Here is a 21,927-nt window from a genome sequence, read left to right on the forward strand (position 1 = left end):
GAGCTTCTAGCTGCCCCGTGTCATGACGACGTGGATACTCTCTGAGTCAACTTGTGCTAAGTGTCGTCACATCGTACGTGTTGAGCAGTGACTCGGCGTCGTTTGCTTGGGTGGCTGGCACCAATGGACCTACACAGTTATAAATGACCACGACATGAAATCTATATTTATATTTGTATGTGGTTCGTATGTTGTTAATTTATATAATTCTTTTAAAAGAAATATGGTCAGAAAATAGAAATATTTGATTTAGGTAAAAAAGAGAGGAAGTGGTATTGGCCGGTTAGAAGCTGATCTGGCACTGGCAGGCTGGAGAGCAGTGGCCGGCCGGTGTGAGTGCGAGTGCGATGGATTCTCTCTCTTTCTCAGAGGCCGGTGCCCGGAGCCCGCCCTGCGACGAATAGCTAGCTAGCAAGCATATATTCCTGCTCTTACTCCGTGCCTCAACCCACTGGCATCGCTTTCGCTTCCATCCATCCTAATTCGATTCACACCAATTAGTCTAGCTTCCTTTGATTTCTTTTTGCAAAATGAAAGGGAACGATGCTTCCACTATCACCGATTCTCTTTCTTCTTCTCTCCGCATAAACATATCCCTGGAACCGCCGGATCGGATGCTCACACCACAAGCTATCTAGCTAGCTACCTGGGGCTGCTCCAAATGCAAATAATGGTCTGCTGCTGCTGCTGGTGACTGGTGGTGAGTGGCGAGAGCTAGCTAGCTAGCTAGCATCATGTCGTCGTGGCTGCACTCCTCCGACCAGCGGCGGTCCTGGAAGCGCAGCTGGGCGGCGCGCGCCCTGTCGTCGTGCTCGCTGCCGCCGCCCGGCCTGCTGGCCTTCTTCGCCATCGTCGTCTTCTTCCTCGCCGTCTCCGGGTACGTGGACTACAAGGCCATCGAGCGCCGCGCCGAGATCGGCGCCCGCGTCTTCGCCGCGCCGCTCGCCCTCGCCGCCGCCTTCCTCCTCTTCGCCGCGCTCAGCTGGCGCCGCAGGTACTGGACCACCAGGAGGATGAGGCAAAGGGCGGCGCACCACTACCCATGGTCGTCGTCGCACGATGCGTCCTCGTCGTCGTCGGCGGCGCCGTGGGGCGTGGCGGTTGCGGTGGCCATACTGCTGCTCATGATGACGTTCCAGGAGTCCGTCCACTCCATGTGGTTCAGGCCGCTCTGGGACTCCGACTACTACGACCCCTAAGCTACGAATCCAATCCACAAACCCACTAGTTACATATATACCTTCCTCTTCTTCAATTCAGTTGCATGCGCGTGTATGTTTGATGTATTACCTGCGATGTATAATACTACCACATGTTTATTTATATATACCTCTTCTGTTTCTGTATAATAATCGTGTATTTTTTGTTGACCTTGATCATGCGTGTAGCCCTAGTCATAAGTCAGTGTGTTTCCTTAATGGCCACAAGTGGCCGGTTCACAAATCAAGCACATGGCAATCAACATTTGCGCCTGCTTAGCAAGCAGACTCCTTCTTTGGATAAAGGACACGTAACAGCAAGGACAGAGGAAACAACAGTTGAGGACCACGAAGGTGAAAACAGGGAAGTCAGGTCACAAGGCCGTCGGAGGCGAAGAGGAAGACCAACCCACGAACATGATGAATGGACAAGGCGGCAGTGGAAACGCACAGACAACGAGCGGATGGCGGCGTGGCACCTGGACAGCTAGGGACGCGTGAGCATAGGCGGCGTAGGACAGGAACGACAGCTAGCGGCACGAAGGAGAACATGAGATTTTTAGGCCATGCGCAACTTTCTTTATTGAATTGACCATGCTTCTTTGGAAGCAACCGGCGGAACAGCTTCCTTTATTGAATTTTCTATCACATGGTAGATTATAGATCCAACAGTTGCATGAGTGGTGACGTGGCTGCGTGAGGGAGTGGATTTGGTATACAGAGACAAGGAGAAGGAGAAGGAGAATGGACCTTGTCCAAAGCCAAGACAGAAATGGCAGCAACCGTTTTGTTAAACTAGACTGTGATGGAACATTCGATCAATTGAATAGGTCATGGTGGGGGAGGGGGGTGGTGATGCTTTGTGTTGAGACGAAGTTGGCTCTGTGGCCAGTTCCAGACGCGGGACCACTTGGAGAAAATGTTGGAGGCATTTCATGCTAAGGCTATAACATGTTTGCAAGCCCTACAACGAGTGACCAGCGGCTAACTCGAGATCGTGAAGGTCAATGTGGGGGCGTATGCCCTGATGATCAAATAAGCAGAAACGTTGTCAACCTTCAATCAGAGCTCGACGAGTGGGCTAATATGTAAGTTGAAAGAGTTGTTGGCAAACAATTTACAAAACTCTTTTAGCTGTTCATCTTCCTCGGGTATGTAATGTCGCAGCCCATGAATTATATGCCTGGGGATCTCATATGGGCCAGGGTAATATTATCATGATCTTAGACAATACTCCAAACTATATTCGAGTCCTTATAACCGAAGACTTGGCAACAGTTCATGAGCAATGGAAGTCTTCCGTGTTAAAAAAAATGTGTGCAACTATGGTTTTTCCGCAGAGGAACAACCTCTCATGTGGCAAAGCCATTATTGTCATGTTTTCACCACGCAAATACGCATCTAAACTTATATTACCAAATTAGTCAGCTAGTCTAGCATAATTTTTGTTGCCACATTATCATGATAAGAGAGTTGCAAGCGAGTAGGGGCAATGGCAGGAACAACAATGGCTTTTTGTTGTTCCTCTGTAATCTGCTAATGCACTTCCAAACACATGTTGGGTCATACGATAGGTTGTTGCCTTTCCTTCAATTATACTATCGCTAGAACATATAGTGAGCATAATTTTTTCATATGCATGTTTGTTGAAAAAGAAACTATATGACAACAACGTAGCGAGAAACATGACATCACCACATAATAGACGGCCTTTTATTCTAACATATTATTAGCTAAACATATAGTCACTATTGTAGAGAAGTGAAACCATGTAATGCATTCTTAACAAGCCCATTACAAGGGTCAAGTATCCATCATTTCTTCTGAACTAAGCACACATGTCGGCCCAACTTCGATTTCATATGATAGCTCCAAATATATTAGACCACAGAGCGTCTTCCCATCTATCAATCAATGGAGATTTTGTTTGGGTTGCGTATGCTTTTTTATGATTATTTATTATAGCATTAGCAAACGTGTATGCCGTCATAACGAAGCGTAACCCTTATTGCATGGTCACATCAACAACTTGTATTCAAAGATCTACGTAATTCCTATATATATTAGAATTGGACTCCGTACAAAACAGTCATGCACAATTCTAACTAGGACGACCATGAGTTAAATACGAATTAAGAGAGATGTAAGGCACTTTGGGAAGTAAAATAACGGACCAAAGAATACCTTAGCCCTTTTTAATACTCCTATTAGGTATATAGATTAGTCCGCCAGTACTCCTATTAGGTATATAGATTAGTCTGCCAGAAATCTAGCATAGATTTACTGCGCTTAACAATATTATTACTGTAAATTTAGCATAGATATTTTCGGACGATATATAACTTTCGTCACCGTCACCGTATTTCTTATAACGAGACGAGAAGAAGAGTTTTATTCAACTGTTATAAACTCAACAAGGTTTTCTCAAAGCAAAATAAGCTTGTGAGCCTACCAAAGCAATGTTGCTTTAATCGAATCACGTTACACTGTGAGCATGGAGCCTTGTTGTCAAAGGGAAAATTTAATACTGTATCCAATTTAAACCATGCCAGATGGAATAGAATCTACTTGATTGTATATGGAAGGGAAACACCGGTGAGAGTTTTGTTTTTCTTTTATTTATTTATCTAAAAGTTTATGTGTGCCCCCTCTAGAACGACCTCTATGTCTATGCCAAATCGATTGTCATTTTATATTCATGCAAACACTAACGCTGCTCTACTCTTATAAGCACGCACAATGTGGTTCTGCCGTGCCACACCACAATGGCAATCAAATCAATGTTGTTTAGTTTGTTCAATTTCAAGATAGGTGTCGATATTGCACCCACCATATTTTTTTTATTTTCTCAGTGTAATATACACTTTTTCTAATAAAAAACTAGAGCATGTTCGCTGTTGAAAGGATACCCTACCATGAGCTTTCTGCGAACGAGCCTGTGGTTCGGTTGGTGAGGCACGCTCGTTGGAGCGCCCACCGCCCGTGTTCGAGCGCTGCTCGACGCGGGTTTTCGCACCAGTTTTTTTCCAGTTTCCTTTGCAGGAATTGCAGCCTCAAGCGCCGATGCTCACAATGGTCAAGGTGTCGTACCCATCACGCTTGGAGTCTGATGATCTTCGAGTACCTCTGAGCCGCGTGTCTTTAGGTATAGGTGTAGTTCTAGCTTACGCACAGGGTGTGTGCTTTTGCGTGCGTGTGGTGTGAGTACGTGCTTAAGTTCAGATGCTACGGCCTGTACTGTGCTCGGACTATTGGGCATTAAAAAAAACATAACTTTCTTATATTGGAGTATATATATCCGGCTAAGCAGAACTGCAGATCCACGGACGAGCCGAAGCAGGGGCCTAGACGCAATTTATACAAGCGACGGTGGAGCTGCGTGCATTTGGCGCTGAACCATACATACCTTGTTGGCGTAGTTTGACAGCAACTCCCCGCGTCCCAACTCTCTTAAACCCCCAAAAACCAAAAAGTAAAAAATCCCCCTTTCTTCTCCCCCGACTCCCTCTTCCTTCTCTCTCGCCCGATAAGAACCCCTCCCCCCCAGCCGACGCCGCCGCAGCCGCCGCAGCCGCCGCCAGCGTCGCCGCGGTCGCTGCTTCTAGGGTTGCGCCTTCTCGCGCCGCCTCCGGAGCCTTCCCTGCTCCCCCACGATCCCCGCTGCCTCCACAAGCTTCCTTCACCTGCTCACTCCAACCGCTGCCGCCATGGCGGAGAAGCTCAGGGATCTGAGCCAGCCGATAGACGTGACGCTCCTCGACGCCACGGTCGCCGCCTTCTACGGCACCGGATCTAAAGAGGAGGTAATATCTTCCGCCCGCCTACCCGCCCGCCACCTCGCGGATTACTTGCCCAGGAACGACTTTAGGGTTTACTTCGGTTGCTCGAGCTTCGAGTCTATCCGAGCTCCACTTGCTAAATGCGAATGCTACCTGTTCTGCTAAACTAGGATACTTTAGTGTTTAGGGTTTTTCTTCTGTTGGTGATAAGGTTTAGCGTGCCATATGTTGTCCGTCTCTGAGACGGCGACGACGCCCTAGTCTTCTCCGTTCACACTTACGCTATCTAGGCCTTCAGAATGACTAAATGTTAGCGCAAACGTGAACAGTTGGGGTTTTCCCCACTTTGAGCTGTACTGGTCTTTTCTCATCACCAGAGGCCTAGCATTGTTAGTTTTGTCTATTTGTTTCTAGCTTTGTTGCTTTGGCATTGAAAACTAATAACTGTATCTGCTGCCTTTCATTTCAGAGGAGCGCCGCTGATCAGATACTACGTGATCTACAAAATAACCCAGACATGTGGCTACAAGTTGTGCACATTCTGCAGAATTCCCAGAATCTCAACACCAAGTTCTTTGCACTGCAAGTAAGTTCGTCCACTCTGCTGGCTGTCGTTGTACATGGGGGTAGCTTGTGTCTCAAGGGGAGGATGGATGCTATGTTTATGCCCTGGTCGAATGGTTTAAAGTAATAAATGCAATTCAGATTTTCAGTTTAGCCTTCAACTTAAAAGGTTTGCTTGCATAGTCATATCTACAGACTCATGTAACATTACCTTAGAATGCATGGCTGACCAAAAACGACACAAGGTTCAAAAGTATCGATGTCTGACATATTTTGGAACGTATACTGAGGTTGACATTATTTAGGTGGAAAATTCTTAAGGTCTTTCTATTCTGTGCCCTGTGCATATGAAACTGCCATTTTACCATAACGGTCAGCCCCTCTTTCCGTTACTTCCATAATATGATTGCAACTATGTCAAGCTGCAAATGGAAATGCCTAATCAAGGTTATATGTATCAAGATTAGTTTCTCTGTTTATCACTGCGAGGTGCAGTTTTCTATATCTTCAGGATTAGTTATAACTGTATTCCAAGAAAGGACAAAGTAGTTATGGCTTGATTTTTTGCATCTTTTTGTTTGTGGTCATAAGTAACGTCTAACGTGTGGCAATAATTTGGCACATGAGGCATGCAACAAGGCTAAACATTCGTTGCATTGTAATACGAGCTAAATTCATAGAGTATCAATGATTTAAATAGAAGCCAGTTTGCGAGTGGGCTAACCGCTAACAGCTGCACGTGCAGTCCAAGTGCTTAATCTTTAGCATGTGATGATTTTGTTACCAACATTCATGTAGGTACTTGAAAGTGTTATCAAGTACAGGTGGAATGCATTGCCTGTTGAACAACGTGATGGCATAAAGAATTACATATCCGATGTTATTGTGCAGGCAAGGATTAATATCTGTACTTTTTTTTGTTAAAGTTTGATTATACACTTATCAATTAATAAATCTGATCCATTTAATCCTTTTTTTTTTGCACTACTGCCCTTTTTTGTACTATTGACAGCTTTCCAGCAATGAAGTTACCTTTCGGCAGGAGAGGCTTTACGTCAATAAACTCAATATTATTTTGGTGCAGGTAGGCTTTACATTTAGCTTTTCTTTTTCTTCACCTTGGCACCCAGTTCACCAGGTCATCTAAACCATGCACTGAATTTTGATGTTCTTGTTCCCAACATTGATATGAAGCTTTGTGTTTTGATATATTTGTTCTCATGGTGCTTCCTTGCAATGTAATAGGTCCTGAAACATGAGTGGCCTGCTAGATGGTCATCCTTCATACCTGATCTTGTTGCAGCTGCAAAGAGTAGTGAAACTATATGTGAAAATTGCATGGCTATATTGAAGGCAAGTTATTTTCTCTTTGTTTTCAATTTTGACATTTTCCTCGATTCTTTAATTTACATATTGGATTGGTTATGCTTATCCAATTTTTAACATGCAGCTTCTAAGCGAAGAAATTTTTGACTTCTCAAGAGGTGAAATGACACAACAAAAGATCAAAGAACTGAAGTCTTCACTTAATAGGTTGGGCTTGTTGTCAACTTATATATTTTCTTGGCAACCTTGGAGGTTCCGTTTGGTAGTTTATTCATGAATATATGTTTTAACAAAAAAAAAATGTTACTTGCCGTTTTGTATGCTTTAGGCAGTAATACTTCTGTTTTAACTTGTATCTTATTTTCTTTGTTCAGTGAGTTCCGGCTCATTCATGAGCTATGTTTGTATGTCCTATCTGCAACGCAAAGGCCAGAGCTCATCCGTGCTACATTGGCGACACTCCATGCTTTCTTATCATGGATCCCCGTTGGATTCATCTTCGAGTCACCGTTGGTATGTTGACGACTGAATTTTGTGAGTGACTGAGTGCCAACTGTGCCTACGTAAACGCTGGGCCTTACCTTTTCTTTTCTTATTTTTTTTTATTTAGCTGGAAACATTACTGAAGTTCTTCCCTATGGCTGCTTATCGGAATCTTACACTTCAATGCCTAACAGAGGTAAGGGACACCTAGGTTTTCTGTGTCTAATTTAGCCATAGTTTGTAATTTCAACAGACAAATGGGAAAATAATTTCTTTTATACAGTGTTTGGGAGCTCTGTATTGTGATATGTTACACTAGCCTGACGCTTCTGTTTGGGACCAATTGGAGAAGTTCTGTTTTGAATTCTTTCTCTGATATATCTAGCTACCTTGCAGGTTGCAGCTCTTCAATTTGGTGATTTTTATAATGTGCAGTATGTGAAGATGTATACATTTTTCATGATTCAGTTGCAGGTAATTTCAAAGACATTTAATATTTTTCTTCTGTGCAAGTAATTCATTTCTCCACAGATTTAATTTATTGAAGTTTTTGTTCCTTTTGCATATAGGCTATTCTCCCTCCTGAAAAAATCCCAGACGCATATGCTAATGGTTCCACTGAAGAGCAGGTACACCTGAAACCATATTATCTGGTGTAGTGGTATATTCTAGGAGTCCATGATTCATGCTCCCCCTAATTTTATATCACTCTATGTTATATTAATAAACACACTTTGTTCATTTGTGCAGGCGTTTATACAAAATCTTGCACTCTTCTTCACATCCTTCTTTAAGGTAAGGTCTTTCTCCCCTGAATACTAGTACTTGTCTAGTATAAGATCAATTTAGAGTAATAGACAATTGTTTGTATGGATTTGTAGATTGTTCTCTAAGTTCTGTAACTAATATGCAATATGCCATACTTCAGATTCTACTTTATCAGCTTTTGATGCTTGTCATTTTAAGCACTAGGAAAAGAAAGAGATGATGTATATGAAGATACCCCATAAAAACAAATGAGTCTCCAATTGGTCTAACCCCTTCCCTTTCGTGCTAAATGCAGAATCACATGCGTATACTGGAAATAACTCAAGAAAATGCTGCTGCTTTGCTTATGGGTCTCGAGTACCTTATTGGAATTTCATATGTTGATGATACAGAGGTTTTTAAGGTAGGAATGCTGAAATATATTTGTCATAGAAATATGGTGTAAGACCACCTTATAACACTGGATAATTTACAGGCCTTCTTATGAAACTTTACAGGTCTGCTTGGATTACTGGAATGTGTTTGTCTTAGAGCTATTTGAAGCACACAATCAAATGGAACCTGCAGCAACTGTAAGCATGATGGGGCTTCAGGTGCTTTTATTTGATTTTTGTTTATCTTTTGGAACATTACCTGAATAAAATGAATAATGACTTTCTACTTTTCTTATCATACATTGTTGTGACATTTCTTTAGCATCCTTTTCCCTTTTTGTTCCTTTAGTTGCTCCTATATAGACTTCCTTTCTTGGGGATCTGTTTTTCTTTCTTTCTTTGATGCTCTCTAATTATAGTGTTTTGTTCTGAATTCTGAATCTCATTAAAACTATACTGTAGGCACAGATGGTTCCTGGAATGGTAGATGGGACTGGCACTGCTGTTCAACAGAGGAGACAGCTTTACTCTGGTCCACTCTCAAAACTACGGATGCTGATGATTTGTCGAATGGCAAAGCCTGAGGAAGTACTTATTGTTGAAGACGAAAATGGCAATATTGTACGTGAGACAATGAAAGACAACGATGTTCTTGTTCAGTACAAGGTTAGTAAAAGGATTGCCTTCCTACCACCCCGCCATTCATATGCCCTGTGCTTTATAAGCTTTGTAACCTTCTGACTGACGTGGAAATTACCATTGTTTTGAATAATATCAGATCATGAGGGAAACATTGATCTATTTATCTCATCTTGATCACGAGGATACAGAGCAACAGGTATGCTCACGGATACTTATGTTTAAGAACATATATGTAATTAATACTACAATATGCTTACCTTGCTCAGAAAATAATACTACATGAATGAAGCTTGTAACAATTAGTTAATTTCAAAAGTGGCTTGTGGCGCTTACATTGTAGTTAGTACTTTCATGGTTAGAAGGCCTGATTCACTGTAGCTGTGATGAAGGCGAATTCAAATCCACGGTTTAATAACGAACCGTATTAACTTACCATAACAACTCAATTCCTATCGAATTTCTATAGTAAAGTTCCTATAGGATAGAACGTACACAGGGTGTACACATTATATATGAATGAAACATATTCATTAACTTAAGCATGGTGAATAGCGGTTCTTGTTCTATTTTTGCTGTTTGTGAATTTAGTCCAGCACTTAGGGTAATTTATTCTGGAATTTCAGATGTTGAAGAAACTAAGCCAGCAATTAAATGGAGAAGACTGGAGTTGGAATAATCTTAATACTCTCTGTTGGGCTATTGGATCAATATCAGGCTCTATGGTAGAGGAGCAGGTTTGTATGTTGTTCTGTCCCTTTTCTTGCTTCTAAGAAACACTTTTGGAAGTATCAATCCTTAACTAATGGTAGATGTGGTGTGATGGAATTCTAAAATTTTCTCATGTGTCTGTTGCAGGAGAATAGATTTCTGGTTATGGTTATCCGTGATTTGCTAAACCTCTGTGAAATCACAAAGGGAAAAGACAATAAAGCTGTGATTGCAAGTAACATCATGTAATAAAGCATTTCTCTGCCATTTATCACATGTATATGATTATTAGCTATTATTTGGCTGATTTATGATGTAATTGTTAGGTATGTTGTTGGTCAGTATCCAAGATTTCTCAGAGCTCATTGGAAGTTTTTGAAAACCGTGGTCAACAAATTGTTTGAGTTCATGCATGAGATGCATCCTGGAGTTCAGGTCAGTGTTGCCTTTGCCTTCTTTGAGTTGGCAAAGGGTCATCTTTTTATTGTGGATGTAGTTTGGTCATCTTTCTATTTTTCTCAAATGCATGGTCATCATTTCTTGTTTTAATATGTGGTTGAACAAGTCATTTATCATCCTTCTGTTTGTATCTTGAGCTTATTTGGTAGTTGATGGCTTGATGCGTCTCCTGTCTTTTTGTATTTGGGCTTCCATTTGCATATGCACTTAAGTTAGTATTTTCGGTAATGTCTTCAGTGATTACCATGTGTGATATGTGCTGCTGTGGCTTGTCGCAGGATATGGCATGTGATACCTTCCTGAAAATTGTTCAAAAATGCAAGCGCAAATTTGTGACGCAACAGGTATGTTCAAGAATTTTCCCAAAGGGTCTATATGCTTGTACTTGATATTTCTTTTTTTAATTATTGTCTTAAAAGTGAACCCTTGTTGGTTCCCATCACGAACTACAAATGCTATTCATTCTATTTTCATGTTGTTTCACTAGTCTTAAATTCATGCATATCAATATCCTCCGTAGATCTTCGCCAGGTGCTGATTTTCACATTTGCACATTTTCTCCAGGTGGGCGAGAATGAACCATTTGTTTCTGAACTTCTGTCCAATCTTGCTACAACAATTGCTGATCTTGAGCCACATCAGATTCATACGTTTTACGAATCAGTATGTTGAACATGAACGAGAAAAAATTGGTCCAATAAAATAATCCATTATTACTAATTTTTTAAAAACATTTTCTGTGCTTACTGCTCAGGTTGGCCATATGATTCAAGCTGAATCTGACAACACTAAGAGGGATGAATACCTCAAGAGATTGATGAGCCTTCCTAATCAGGTTTCTTATTTTGTATTCTAGCATGCACTTTGGTTTTAGCTATTGTTTGTTCTTGAATACGATTTTAACTTGGTTACACTTCGGTTTTATGATTTTACAGAAGTGGGCAGAAATAATTGGACAGGCAAGCCAAAGCATTGATATTCTGAAGAACCAAGATGTTATCAGATCAGTTCTCAACATCCTACAGGTAACAAAATGGAGTCCGAAAAAAGAATCTTATTTTACTCCTTTTGCCTTATTCTGTAAGTTTCATCAGTGCTGGTCAGAGATCGTTTTAAGTTGCACATGATGTCCTACAACTGTCAGGCATCTGAACTGCCCATGAAGTGTTTATTGGAGTCCAATACATCATCTCTAGTTTGGTGTTATTTGTGGGTGCTAGGCCAGAAAATGCATTTGCTCTTGCTAAATTCATTTGTCTTGTTGAGCCCCAACTTTTGAATGTAAATGGCTAATGTCACAGTTTTTGAAATCTTTGAATAATTTGGTTGCCCCACCATGTTTGGAATGATTTTTTTGATGCATTGGTGTGGCAGCTGATCTTTGTTGCAAAGTTGAGTTGTGGCTATTTCTGAATAGGTTCGATGATTCAATGAGCAATTATGTGCTCTGCTGGTTTACTTTGTTAATATCATGATTTTTCTCAAGTGATTAGGCATATCCTTTATTTAGACAACCAAGTGTTGATTGTTTCTAGTGGTAGCTCGACACCTGAACACATGATTCAAAAGTGTTTTTCAAGTCTACCATAGCGGTTTAATGACATTTTCACCAAACACTAGTTAGAGACTGTCAACAACTTTCCATTGTTTGTTGCATTTTCTATTTAATTTGTGCTAACTGGAAACATTGGCCTTTGATTCTTTGGTTTCCTTTTACCCTTTGCATGTGTACTGGGGTACTGACATTACACTGTTATATGTGCTTGCAGACAAACACAAGTGTTGCGAGCTCCCTTGGGCCACACTTCTTCCCACAGATTTCGCTAATTTTCTTGGACATGCTAACAGTCTACAGGTATGTGTGCTGCATCATTTGTTATTAGTGTTTTAGCTTGCATATCCTAAGGTTAGATAACCAGGTCTGAAGAGCACTTGCATCATTGCATGTACCCTTTACCTAGAACACTTATGTGGCTAAAATCACATCGTGTAGTTATGTGATTGCTCTGCTCTGGGCAAGACCCCGATAGTTATGGTGCTGGATGGCTAGCTTTATCGATTACATTCTGCTAGGCTTAGTTTGCTGAAAGATAATAGTTCCCCATACATCTTACTCACTGTGCCTCCCCTTTTTGTTGTGATAGCACTGGTGCCTTCGTCTCCTTATTTCTTCAAGGCTAACGGTTCACTAGCTAATGGTCACTAATGGTCCCTCTCCTTTCTGCCATGCATTTTCTTCATATCAGAATGTACAGCGAGCTTGTATCAAGCACGATTGCTGAAGGAGGACCCTTTGCCTCAAGGACATCATTTGTAAAACTCTTGAGGTATGGACTATTGATTTTTGTACTTTAAAAAAAAATATTATTTCCTTTCAGGTGATCTCTGCTGTGGGTGTGGGGGTACCTGTAGAAAGGTCTTGCTGTGATTACATTGGTTACCTTGCCTAATGGCTATATAGGATGACATAAGGAAGTTAGAGATATGTGAACAAGTAACCCATTTTTTAGAAATAACCTCTTTGCTGTCACTATGTTTTTTACGTAGATGTCCCTGAAATGAAAACATGATTCGAATATCTCATTGACTAAGTTAATTTGTATTTGTGACAGATCTGTCAAGAGGGAAACCCTAAAGTTGATCGAGACTTTTGTGGACAAGGCAGAAGATTTACCACATATAGGAAAGCAGTTTGTTCCACCAATGATGGATCCCGTCCTTGGTGATTATGCTAGAAATGTACCTGATGCAAGGGAGTCTGAAGTTCTATCGTTGTTTGCAACAATCATTAACAAGTATGCCTGCTCTTTGTTCATTCTGTGTCATGGTCTCATGTTTTTTTTGAATGTAATGTCATGGTCACATGTCAAGTTTTTTATTTTCAAACTAAGCTTGTCCAACACCGGTTGAGATGGTTTGGACATGTCCAACGGAGACCTCCAGAGGCACCAGTGCGTAGTGGAATCCTAAGCCAGGATAGTAACGTGAAGAGAGGCAGAGGAAGACCGAAGTTGACTTGGGTAGAGGCAATAAAAGGAGACTTGAAAGGATGGAATATACCCAAAGACTTAGCCTTAGATAGGAGTGCTTGGAAAACTGCTATTCACGTGCCTGAACCTTGATTGCTTCTGCTGGGTTTCAACTCTAGCCTACCCCAACTTGTTTGGGACTTAAAAGGCTTTGTTGTTGTTGTTGTTGTTGTAAGCTGTACCTGACTATTAAAATTGATTCCTCTTAAAAAAAGTCATGTTGGATGTCAAGAGCCACAATCTAATTCATGTATTTCTATTCTTGGCTATTTCTCATTAATTGTACCTTTGCATTAATTCTAAGAGTTAAATTTTTTCCTGCAGGTACAAAGGGGAAATGCTTGAGGATGTGCCTCGTATATTTGAGGCTGTTTTCCAGTGCACTCTTGAGGTAGGAATACTATTACTAAGTTGCTTTTGTTACTGATTTTGTTTTCAAGTACACCTTTACGTAGCATTTAGTTGTTTATTCTCTCTCTTACCAGATGATTACTAAGAACTTCGAAGATTATCCTGAGCACCGCCTCAAATTTTTTTCTTTGCTTCGTGCAATTGGTACCGATTGCTTCCAAGCATTAATCCAGCTTTCAAGTCCGGTTAGTAGTAACCCCTTTTATTTTGAGGTCTTGATGTGAATTTATGATGTGAGATATTGTCAACTTAAACTCTTATGTTATTTATGGTTATCATTTGACTTTCTGTTTCAGCAATTGAAGCTTGTGATCGATTCGATTAATTGGGCATTCAGACATACAGAGAGAAATATTGCAGAGACTGGCCTTAGTCTATTGTTGGAAATTTTGAAAAATTTTCAGGTAGGAAAACATATTCCATCCAATGCTGTCATCATATAGCTATATGGAAGCTAACTATCCCATGTGATCTGTTTGCAGGCTTCAGGATTCCAAAATCAATTCTACAAAACCTACTTTTTAACAATTGAGCAAGAGATTTTTGCAGTTCTCACAGACACGTTCCACAAACCTGGTTTCAAGCTTCATGTTTTGGTGCTACAACACTTATTTTGTGTGGTATGCTTATATTCATCCTCCCTGTAACCAATCATTTTATTTGTTCATCTAATTATTGGATTTGCTAATATGTAGGTTGATGGTCTAACGGAGCCTCTATGGGATGCTTCTTCAGTACCATATCAATATACAGATAATGCCATGTTTGTTCGAGATTACACCATAAAACTATTAGGAACATCATTCCCTAACATGACAGTAACCGAGGTACGATTGCAGCCACACTGCTTGGGTTGTGCCATGAGTCACCACAAACCTAACGAGATTCCTTGGACAGGTGACCAAGTTTGTAGATGGCCTTCTTAGTTCAAAACATGATCTTCCAAGTTTCAAAAACCATATTAGAGACTTCCTGGTGCAGTCGAAGGAGTTCTCAGCTCAGGTAACCTCCTCAGTTTCGCTTGCCATAACCTTTATCCTGATTATATGCATTTGAGGCAAAACCAAAAGAGATAAATAGGGATGTGACAGACTACCACAACTAGGCTCTAGGAATAAGGATGCATTTCTTGCTTACCATATACTATGGTTTTTATGTGCTTGTGGAGCGGATAGGCCCTTAGTTCCACCAGCAGATTAGCGATGAATTTCGATCCTGCTCCCTTTTTGTTTACACAGGTGATTTTGTGCAAATTGTCTTGTGATTCACATTTGCGGTTGCTTGTCTTGTGATATCAGGATAACAAGGATCTATACGCGGAAGAGGCTGCCGCCCAAAGAGAACGGGAGCGCCAACGGATGCTTGCCATTCCGGGGCTCATTGCCCCTAGCGAATTGCAAGACGAGATGGTAGATTCGTAGTGTTCCCTTGTTGATTCAGCTTTCTCTAATGTAGCTTCCTGTTTGTTGGTCCGGCCTCGGAATACCTCTGGAGCCCTTGACTTCCAAGTGCCCGAGTTTTCTTCCAGGGTGGTGAAAGAAGGTGCCTGCTGTAATTTTATTTTTGGTTACCTCCACATGACGCTGATTCCAAGATTTGTGGTAGTAGACTTGGGAACGGACTAGTCAGTTTTGCCGCAGGAGGTGTCTGGGACTGCTGCTGGGTCTCAGCAGCTGTGCTTGACTGGATGTGTTAGCAGCGGCTCTTGTGCTCGGTTTATTTCGCTAACATTGGTGCGTGTGCTTTGCCCATGATATATCGTGGTACAGCATTGTATGCTTCTTTAGTTGAAGTTTATAGATGGATGGCGATTTCTGTATCCAGGACACTATCCAAGCTGATAGGAACCGTGTTATATCTGTAGTGTACTATTCTGTGAGATATCTCATACCCATTCCCCACACCTCTTCCCTTTTTTTTGGGTGCATTTGAATGTGTAGATTTCCTGTCTCAAGGTTCGGTTAGGTCGTGTACGTGTGCCTCAGCCAATTGTCTGAAGCACATCTGAAAAAGGCATCACTGAAGGAATGTATGTTTTTTGGGGGAGTTAATAGATGGCTACTGTTTTATTTTGTTAGCACCCTGGTGCGGTGGCTGTGGTGATCTTGTTTGTGATAATATAATATAAATGTATAGGAGGAATCAGCAGGTGTAGTTGATGGGACCCTGTCCTTGCACTTGCTGTCATAGGGACAAGGTTAGGGATGGATTTGTGTGGTTACCACCAGCTCCCTATAGTCCACCGCGCTGCTTTCAGTGAACTCGATTCAATGGGAGGGGCTGCAGCACACCTGACCTCATAAAGTCTTAGCCATGATGATTGAAGCACCGCAGCATACGTTTGATTCAGCCCACTCAATTGGTAATAAACCGTACTTTTCAGTTTCTCTCGCAACAAATCAGCATAAGCTAAATTTCAGCGAACCGAACAAGGTCAACGTCTTTGACACCCCTGCGTCTTCCTCAGTCGCGACTCGTCTTTGACACCCCTGCGTCTTCCTCAGTCGCAGTCGCGGATGGAGTAAGTAAACGGTAAGAAGTTCAGTTAATAACAAGTTTACCCTAAAAAATGTCGTGTGTTTAAACGCTGAGGCAGTTCAGCCCTGGAAAGCAAATGCAGGGGAGACAGTGCCCGGAGCAAAAAAGCAATTGGGGGATTCACAATCACGGGTGCTGCTGGAGCGATGAAGTAGCCAATATTAAGGTCCTCTTTGGCGCAGCTCCTGGGGGCTCCAGCTCCTCATCTCATGTACGGTAGCTACACTGTAGCAGGAGCCGTTTCGGAAATCAAGACAGAAAATGAACTGGGGATAGAAGGAGCCGGAGAAGCCACGATTTCGAGCTTCTCCGGCTCTGTGCTACAGTAATGGAGCCGGAGCCGACGAGAGCCATACCAAACGGGCCCTAAGCAAACAATAATTAATAATTGAATAAAATGGAGGACAGTCGTATGTATCAGTCCCTGTATGTATGTGCATACGTAAGTTGCTGCTGCTACATATAGTTTGGGTGTATAGTATCCGATGGATCAATATAATTTAATTATAATTACATATATGTATGGAATCCAATAAGAAAATAATTGACGGACAATAAGCTAATTAAGCTAGAGGTAGGTATAGCAGCTAGCGGGAGGATGCGGAGTTGCTGGGTTGGTGATGGATGAATAGCTAGCTAGGCGATGTGGTCCGGCGCCAATGAAGAGTCGTCGTCGTCGTCATCGACCTGGAGCTTGTCGAGGAGGTCGTGTGGCGTGTGCGCGTCGACGATGATGCTGCGTTCGGCGGGGGTGACGAATCCTTCGTGGACGGCCTTGTCGACGAAGGCGAGCAGCGGGTCGTAGTAGCCGTCCACGTTGAGGAGGCCAACCGGCTTGCTGTGGATGCCGAGCTGCGCCCACGCGATCACCTCCAGGAGCTCCTCCAGCGTCCCGTACCCACCTGCGATTATTGTTACTCCTCCTTCCGTTCAAAAAACAATAGGATCCTCGTACGTCTCTCAGAATTTAAATAAATAATTTTGAATTTGAATGTGACCAGCAGATTCATATACCAAAAAAAAAAGAAAGAAAAAGGTTTGGTTGGTATTCGGGTGGGTGTAGCCGTGCAGCTAGGTAGCGGGCTGGTGAGAGGCGATGGCGACGCGTGCGGACCGGGATCCCTCCGTTTGGTTGCTGCTAGTGGCTACAGACTGATCGACGACTAGCTGAAGAAGAAGCAACTAAGCAACAGTGACGGACGGTCGGAGAAATTAAACCTGGGAGCGCGATGAACGCGTCGGAGTGGCGCGCCATCTCGGCCTTGCGCTGGTGCATCCCGGCGACGGGCTTGAGCTCCCCGGGCGTCTCCCCGATGAGCTCCAGCGGCAGCACCGCCTTGGGCACCACCCCGAGCACGTGGCCCCCGCCGTCGTGGACGGCGCGGGAGACGAGGCCCATCAGCCCCACGCTGCCGCCGCCGTACACCAGGTCCATGCCGCGCTCCACCAGCTGCTGCCCGAGCTGCACCGCCGCCGCCTGGTACGACGACCGCTTCCCGGGGCTGCTCCCGCAGAACACGCACACCCGACGGAACTTCTTCTTCTTCTTCTCTTTCTCCGCCGCTGCTGCTGCCGCTGCCGCCGGCACAGGCACCGGCGCCTGCTGCTCGTGCTCCTGATCCATCTTCGATTCAATCCTTACGTACTGATGCTTCGATCTTCCTCTCACTGCACGAAAGCACGCAAAGGGACGCGCGCTTATATAAAGAGAGAGAGAGAGCGAGCGAGACACGTGCGCCACACTTGCTACTCCTCCTCCTAGTCCTAGATAGCAGCAGTACCAATTCTATCCGGCCGGCTATCCCATCTCCTGCTGCTTCCTTCATTCTTGGAGCCACTGGCAAGCAGAAGCAGGGAAAGGATTGCATTGATAAGGAAATCAGGATAAGGGGATAGAGAGGATGGAATGGATGGGACGAACTTGACGCTCAGGACGTCCATTTTCCCATCCCATTCCATCAATCATCCATCCACGGCATGGCACTGGTACTCGCACTCCCGCCATGTGGGACCATCCCCCCGTCCCTGTTGTCCCTGTCCGTCCCGTTCCGTCATTTTTTTTGTCTGCCTTAAATTTATTTATTTATTATCCGACGTTCAGGTTTTCTTTAATTACATGATACAATGCAAACATTCAAAATGCAAGCTTTATGGACGCACACCTATGTGTATCTTCGAAGACTGAACCGGCAAATCTCCGATATTGACGAAGTCATCATAGGTGCCTCACTGTCGACGGTAAGGTCGCCTGCATCTTCAAAGACCGTGCCGACAAATTCTCGAGATTGACGAAGTAACCATAGACGGATCGCTATTGAAGGGAACATCGTCTGCATCTTCGAAGACTAGACCGACAAATCCTCGAGATTGACGATGTTACCACAGATGTCTCCCTGTCGAAATTAATGAAACGTCTCCTACATACTCACTCCTATGAACGTGTACGTACACTCTATCTCTATAAACATATCTAAGAGACTGATAGCCTGTTCAGCTGGAGCTGCTGGTTCGTGAATTATTACTGCTGGCTGGTTTGGTGTGAGAGAAAAATACTGTTCTAGCTGGAAGACACTGTTCATATGAACAGTGCCCGCGTGAGAGGGCTGGCCAGCGCCAGCCAGCCAGCCGCTCCAGCCGAACAGGCTGTGAGTTGGCAGATGTTGAGTGACGAAGTCACCACGTACATCCTGTTGTGTCGAGGGGCACAAGCACTCACGTTAAGTCAACAATCACAAATTTCTTAGTACTCGACTTTTACCGAAAAAAATAATGCTGCAAAATCTAAGAAAAATACGAGCATCCGTGTTAAATTGATGATTTAAGCCTAGGCGAGCAGTTTCCACCACAAAAAATGTAACCAGTTGAGTTAATTATATGCTCTCGCATAGTATAATCCTTTTATTTACTTTAGGCACACTATACCAAATATTTCTACTACTGTCAAAAGGTAAGATTAATTAATTAAAACCACGTTTCATTTGAAAAAAAAATCGTAATCACCATGCATGTCATTGTGTGTGTATACTCCTATATATTACTTAATTTAGACCACAAGGAATAATGGAGCGAGTGCCTAGGAGGTCAACAAACACCAAATGGCACAGCGCTTATGATGGTGCCTATAGGACGTAAGGGATGACCTCAGTCCTCAGCTTCCTTACTAGAATTTCCACAAGGAATTAATCAAAACAAAGTACTACTTGTTTCGAACTCCAAATTGAGAAAAATAAGAATAAGATAGAAATATAATAATACGATCGAAACACCTAGCTAGATTCTATAATGAGACTGTAGAATCCAACTGTCTATTTGGATATTATTACCACTCTATACAACGACAATAATCTAATGTCCAGACGCTCGTAGTTTTTTTTTTAATCTAGAATCCAAATTCCACATCGCTATATATGTATGATCACTATAAGAATAAGATAAGATCCGATTCGCTTGAACTTATCAGCCAGCTTATCAGCTAGAATCTATAGTATTTTTCTCTCACAACAAATCAACCGAGGCCGGCTTATCAGCCGGCTTTAATACCAGCCGAACAGACCCCCGTTCGGCTGGTATTAAAGCCGGTTGTTAAGCCGGCCTTGACTGATTTGTTGTGAGAGAAAAATACTATAGATTCCAGCTGATAAGCCGGAGCATGGCATGGCTTTTCTGGTAATTACTGTCCTGCCCGCCTCTTGCATTGTTTGAGATAGATCGCAACAAGTTGCTCCAAGGCAGGCAGGCAAGCAGGCTAAGACTGGACTCACAGTCACATAAACACTAGGTCCTTTTCTTGTTGTTTTTGGTTTTACTACCCGGCTTAATTTTTTGACAGCACAAAAATACTATATTCATCTTGGAAAGAATGCAATTTTAAGTTTGATCAGAGTCAAACTAACTTCAGTTCGACTGAGTTTATAAAACGATATCAACATTTAAGATTCCAAATAGGTATATTATGATAAAAGCATGAATATATTTTTTACATAAATTTAGTCAAACTTAACTGAGCACTTTTTTTTGGAATTGCTTTACTTTTGGGAACGGCAGATTAAAGTATAGTCTCCTCTCTGTTTTTTTTTTCAAAAACATGTGTATACTCTCCTTGTCCTAAAAAGATGAAAAATATTACTTTCTAACGAGTCAAAAGATCACAAGTTTGTCTAAATATTCAAAAACAAGGTATTAATACCTTTTTGAGATGGAGCGAGTACATTTGGTGAGCTCTCAATAAAGAGAACGTTTCCAGCACCACGCTGACAACTTAGCAACTTGTAGACCTTGAAACAGGCCTTAGCTGCACGGTAATTGGTTGGTAGGGTGTAAATCACCCCGAACCCTGTAGCAGCAAGACAGATAATAACCATAGGGTGATGACTGATGAGCCACACGTTCCCGCTTTGGCTCCCACTTGGGCTCCACATGCAGGGACCTCTTGCTGCAACGCCTGCATGGGAAGTAGGGGGCACTCAATTTGAATAAGCAGTATATGTTATGGCATGACGGAACTGTGTGATTGCAGTCTGCTCGTAATTGCACTTACTGTTCCATCCTCTCAGGCGCCTTGACATTCACACCTTCACAAAGTACAGGGTTACGCCACTGGCCCTGCAACACATGATCATTATTATGTAGAGTTGCAGTTCACTGATTATTTCAGTGATAAGGGTGAGCCATCCTAATTCCAACCATATTGGATTCTCCAGAGTATAAACACGTTACAATCCATTTATCTGGTTGAGTAAAGCATTGCCCCAGCTTGCACATGTGCACAGGTTCCACCGATATTTAAAGGAGGCAAGGAGCTCATGAGCAATCAAGAATCACCTGATTGGCATTGCAAATTTAACTAACTGAATCTATCATCAGATAAACCATTGAGGCTAGCTAGGGGCATGAGTACTGTGCACAGGTCTGTGGATTAATTCTTCATATATAGGGCAGTGTACGATTTTGCAGTTCATAGCTGAGATTAAAGCATCTATTTAATCCACTAGTCAATCAAATAGGATCGAGTTTTGCAGTAACAGAGTGAGCAGGGCTAAATTTGACACAAATGTTCACCTATAATATAATGTGTTTCTCCCATTCGAACAAGGCAAACTAGCCTAAACTGGCTACTTGTAGAGATCAATCAAACAGTAACAGCACCCACCATACAAATCCGACCTGCGCGGCAATTTGTTTATAGATGGTGAAAACCTAACCTAACCGCACCGACCGTACAAATCCGATCCGCGGCGCGTACGAATCATAGAATCATCTAGAGGGAGCTCGCCCTTCCCTTACCAGCTTGTGCGCCGTACCCGTAGAGGATCCAAGCAGCCGGGATGAAAAACCTGAACGACCACCGCGAAGAAGCACCTTCGCCGCCGCCATCGAGCTGACCTCCTCCCTCATCGCGACTTCTTGCCCTTACGGTAATACGTACGGTCTCTCTCTGATTTTCGATCGCAACCCGTGGTTATTTAGATAGTTTTATTTAAATATATTTGGTTTTCTTCCTAGCAAAAATAACCCTGTTGGATTCCGAATGGGTCCACTAGCTACACACGGGTGGGCCAAGCCGACTAGTTAAGGGCTCGTTGGGTTTGATGGCCCTCGAATAATTTAGGGTTGAAACGATTCGTTAATCTTGTCTTATCTTATCTTA

The 21,927-nt window shown here is 42.7% G+C and overlaps 3 protein-coding genes and 1 long non-coding RNA gene across 5 annotated transcripts; 2 read left to right on the top strand and 2 right to left on the bottom strand.

Moving 5' to 3' along the window:
- The first annotated feature begins 728 nt into the window (after positions 1-728).
- Positions 729-1,902, top strand: LOC136518576 (uncharacterized). The gene has a single exon (XM_066512245.1). The coding sequence runs from the start codon at positions 735-737 to the stop codon at positions 1,197-1,199; it is 465 nt and encodes a 154-aa protein (XP_066368342.1). The 5' UTR covers positions 729-734; the 3' UTR covers positions 1,200-1,902.
- Positions 1,903-4,676: 2,774 nt separating this feature from the next.
- On the top strand, positions 4,677-15,563 carry LOC136517801 (protein EXPORTIN 1A-like). 2 transcript variants are annotated; one of them, XM_066511447.1, is made up of 32 exons: positions 4,677-5,002; positions 5,448-5,564; positions 6,341-6,433; positions 6,555-6,626; positions 6,788-6,895; positions 6,993-7,075; positions 7,243-7,381; positions 7,479-7,547; positions 7,748-7,825; positions 7,921-7,980; positions 8,102-8,146; positions 8,415-8,522; positions 8,617-8,712; positions 8,956-9,159; positions 9,272-9,331; positions 9,759-9,869; positions 9,991-10,088; positions 10,170-10,278; positions 10,581-10,646; positions 10,867-10,965; positions 11,057-11,137; positions 11,238-11,327; positions 12,072-12,157; positions 12,549-12,629; positions 12,915-13,097; positions 13,656-13,722; positions 13,817-13,927; positions 14,039-14,146; positions 14,225-14,362; positions 14,438-14,569; positions 14,640-14,744; positions 15,041-15,563. In XM_066511447.1, the coding sequence occupies exons 1-32, from the start codon at positions 4,907-4,909 to the stop codon at positions 15,161-15,163; spliced, it is 3,216 nt and encodes a 1,071-aa protein (XP_066367544.1). In that variant the 5' UTR covers positions 4,677-4,906; the 3' UTR covers positions 15,164-15,563. The 2 variants fall into 2 exon arrangements, with proteins under 2 accessions (XP_066367544.1, XP_066367545.1); XM_066511448.1 differs by having other exon boundaries at positions 8,617-8,691.
- A 1,084-nt stretch (positions 15,564-16,647) lies between these two features.
- On the bottom strand, positions 16,648-18,136 carry LOC136517802 (probable cytokinin riboside 5'-monophosphate phosphoribohydrolase LOGL5). Its single transcript, XM_066511449.1, has 2 exons — positions 17,499-18,136; positions 16,648-17,182 (listed from the first exon to the last, which is right to left on the bottom strand). The coding sequence occupies exons 1-2, from the start codon at positions 17,902-17,904 to the stop codon at positions 16,917-16,919; spliced, it is 672 nt and encodes a 223-aa protein (XP_066367546.1). The 5' UTR covers positions 17,905-18,136; the 3' UTR covers positions 16,648-16,916.
- Positions 18,137-20,512: 2,376 nt separating this feature from the next.
- Positions 20,513-21,699, bottom strand: LOC136516954 (uncharacterized). Its single transcript, XR_010774156.1, has 3 exons — positions 21,564-21,699; positions 20,818-20,882; positions 20,513-20,721 (listed from the first exon to the last, which is right to left on the bottom strand). It is a non-coding gene; the product is annotated as an uncharacterized lncRNA (long non-coding RNA).
- Positions 21,700-21,927: the final 228 nt, after the last annotated feature.

This window comes from Miscanthus floridulus, chromosome 17, assembly GCF_019320115.1.
Source record: "Miscanthus floridulus cultivar M001 chromosome 17, ASM1932011v1, whole genome shotgun sequence".
NCBI lineage: Eukaryota > Viridiplantae > Streptophyta > Magnoliopsida > Poales > Poaceae > Miscanthus > Miscanthus floridulus.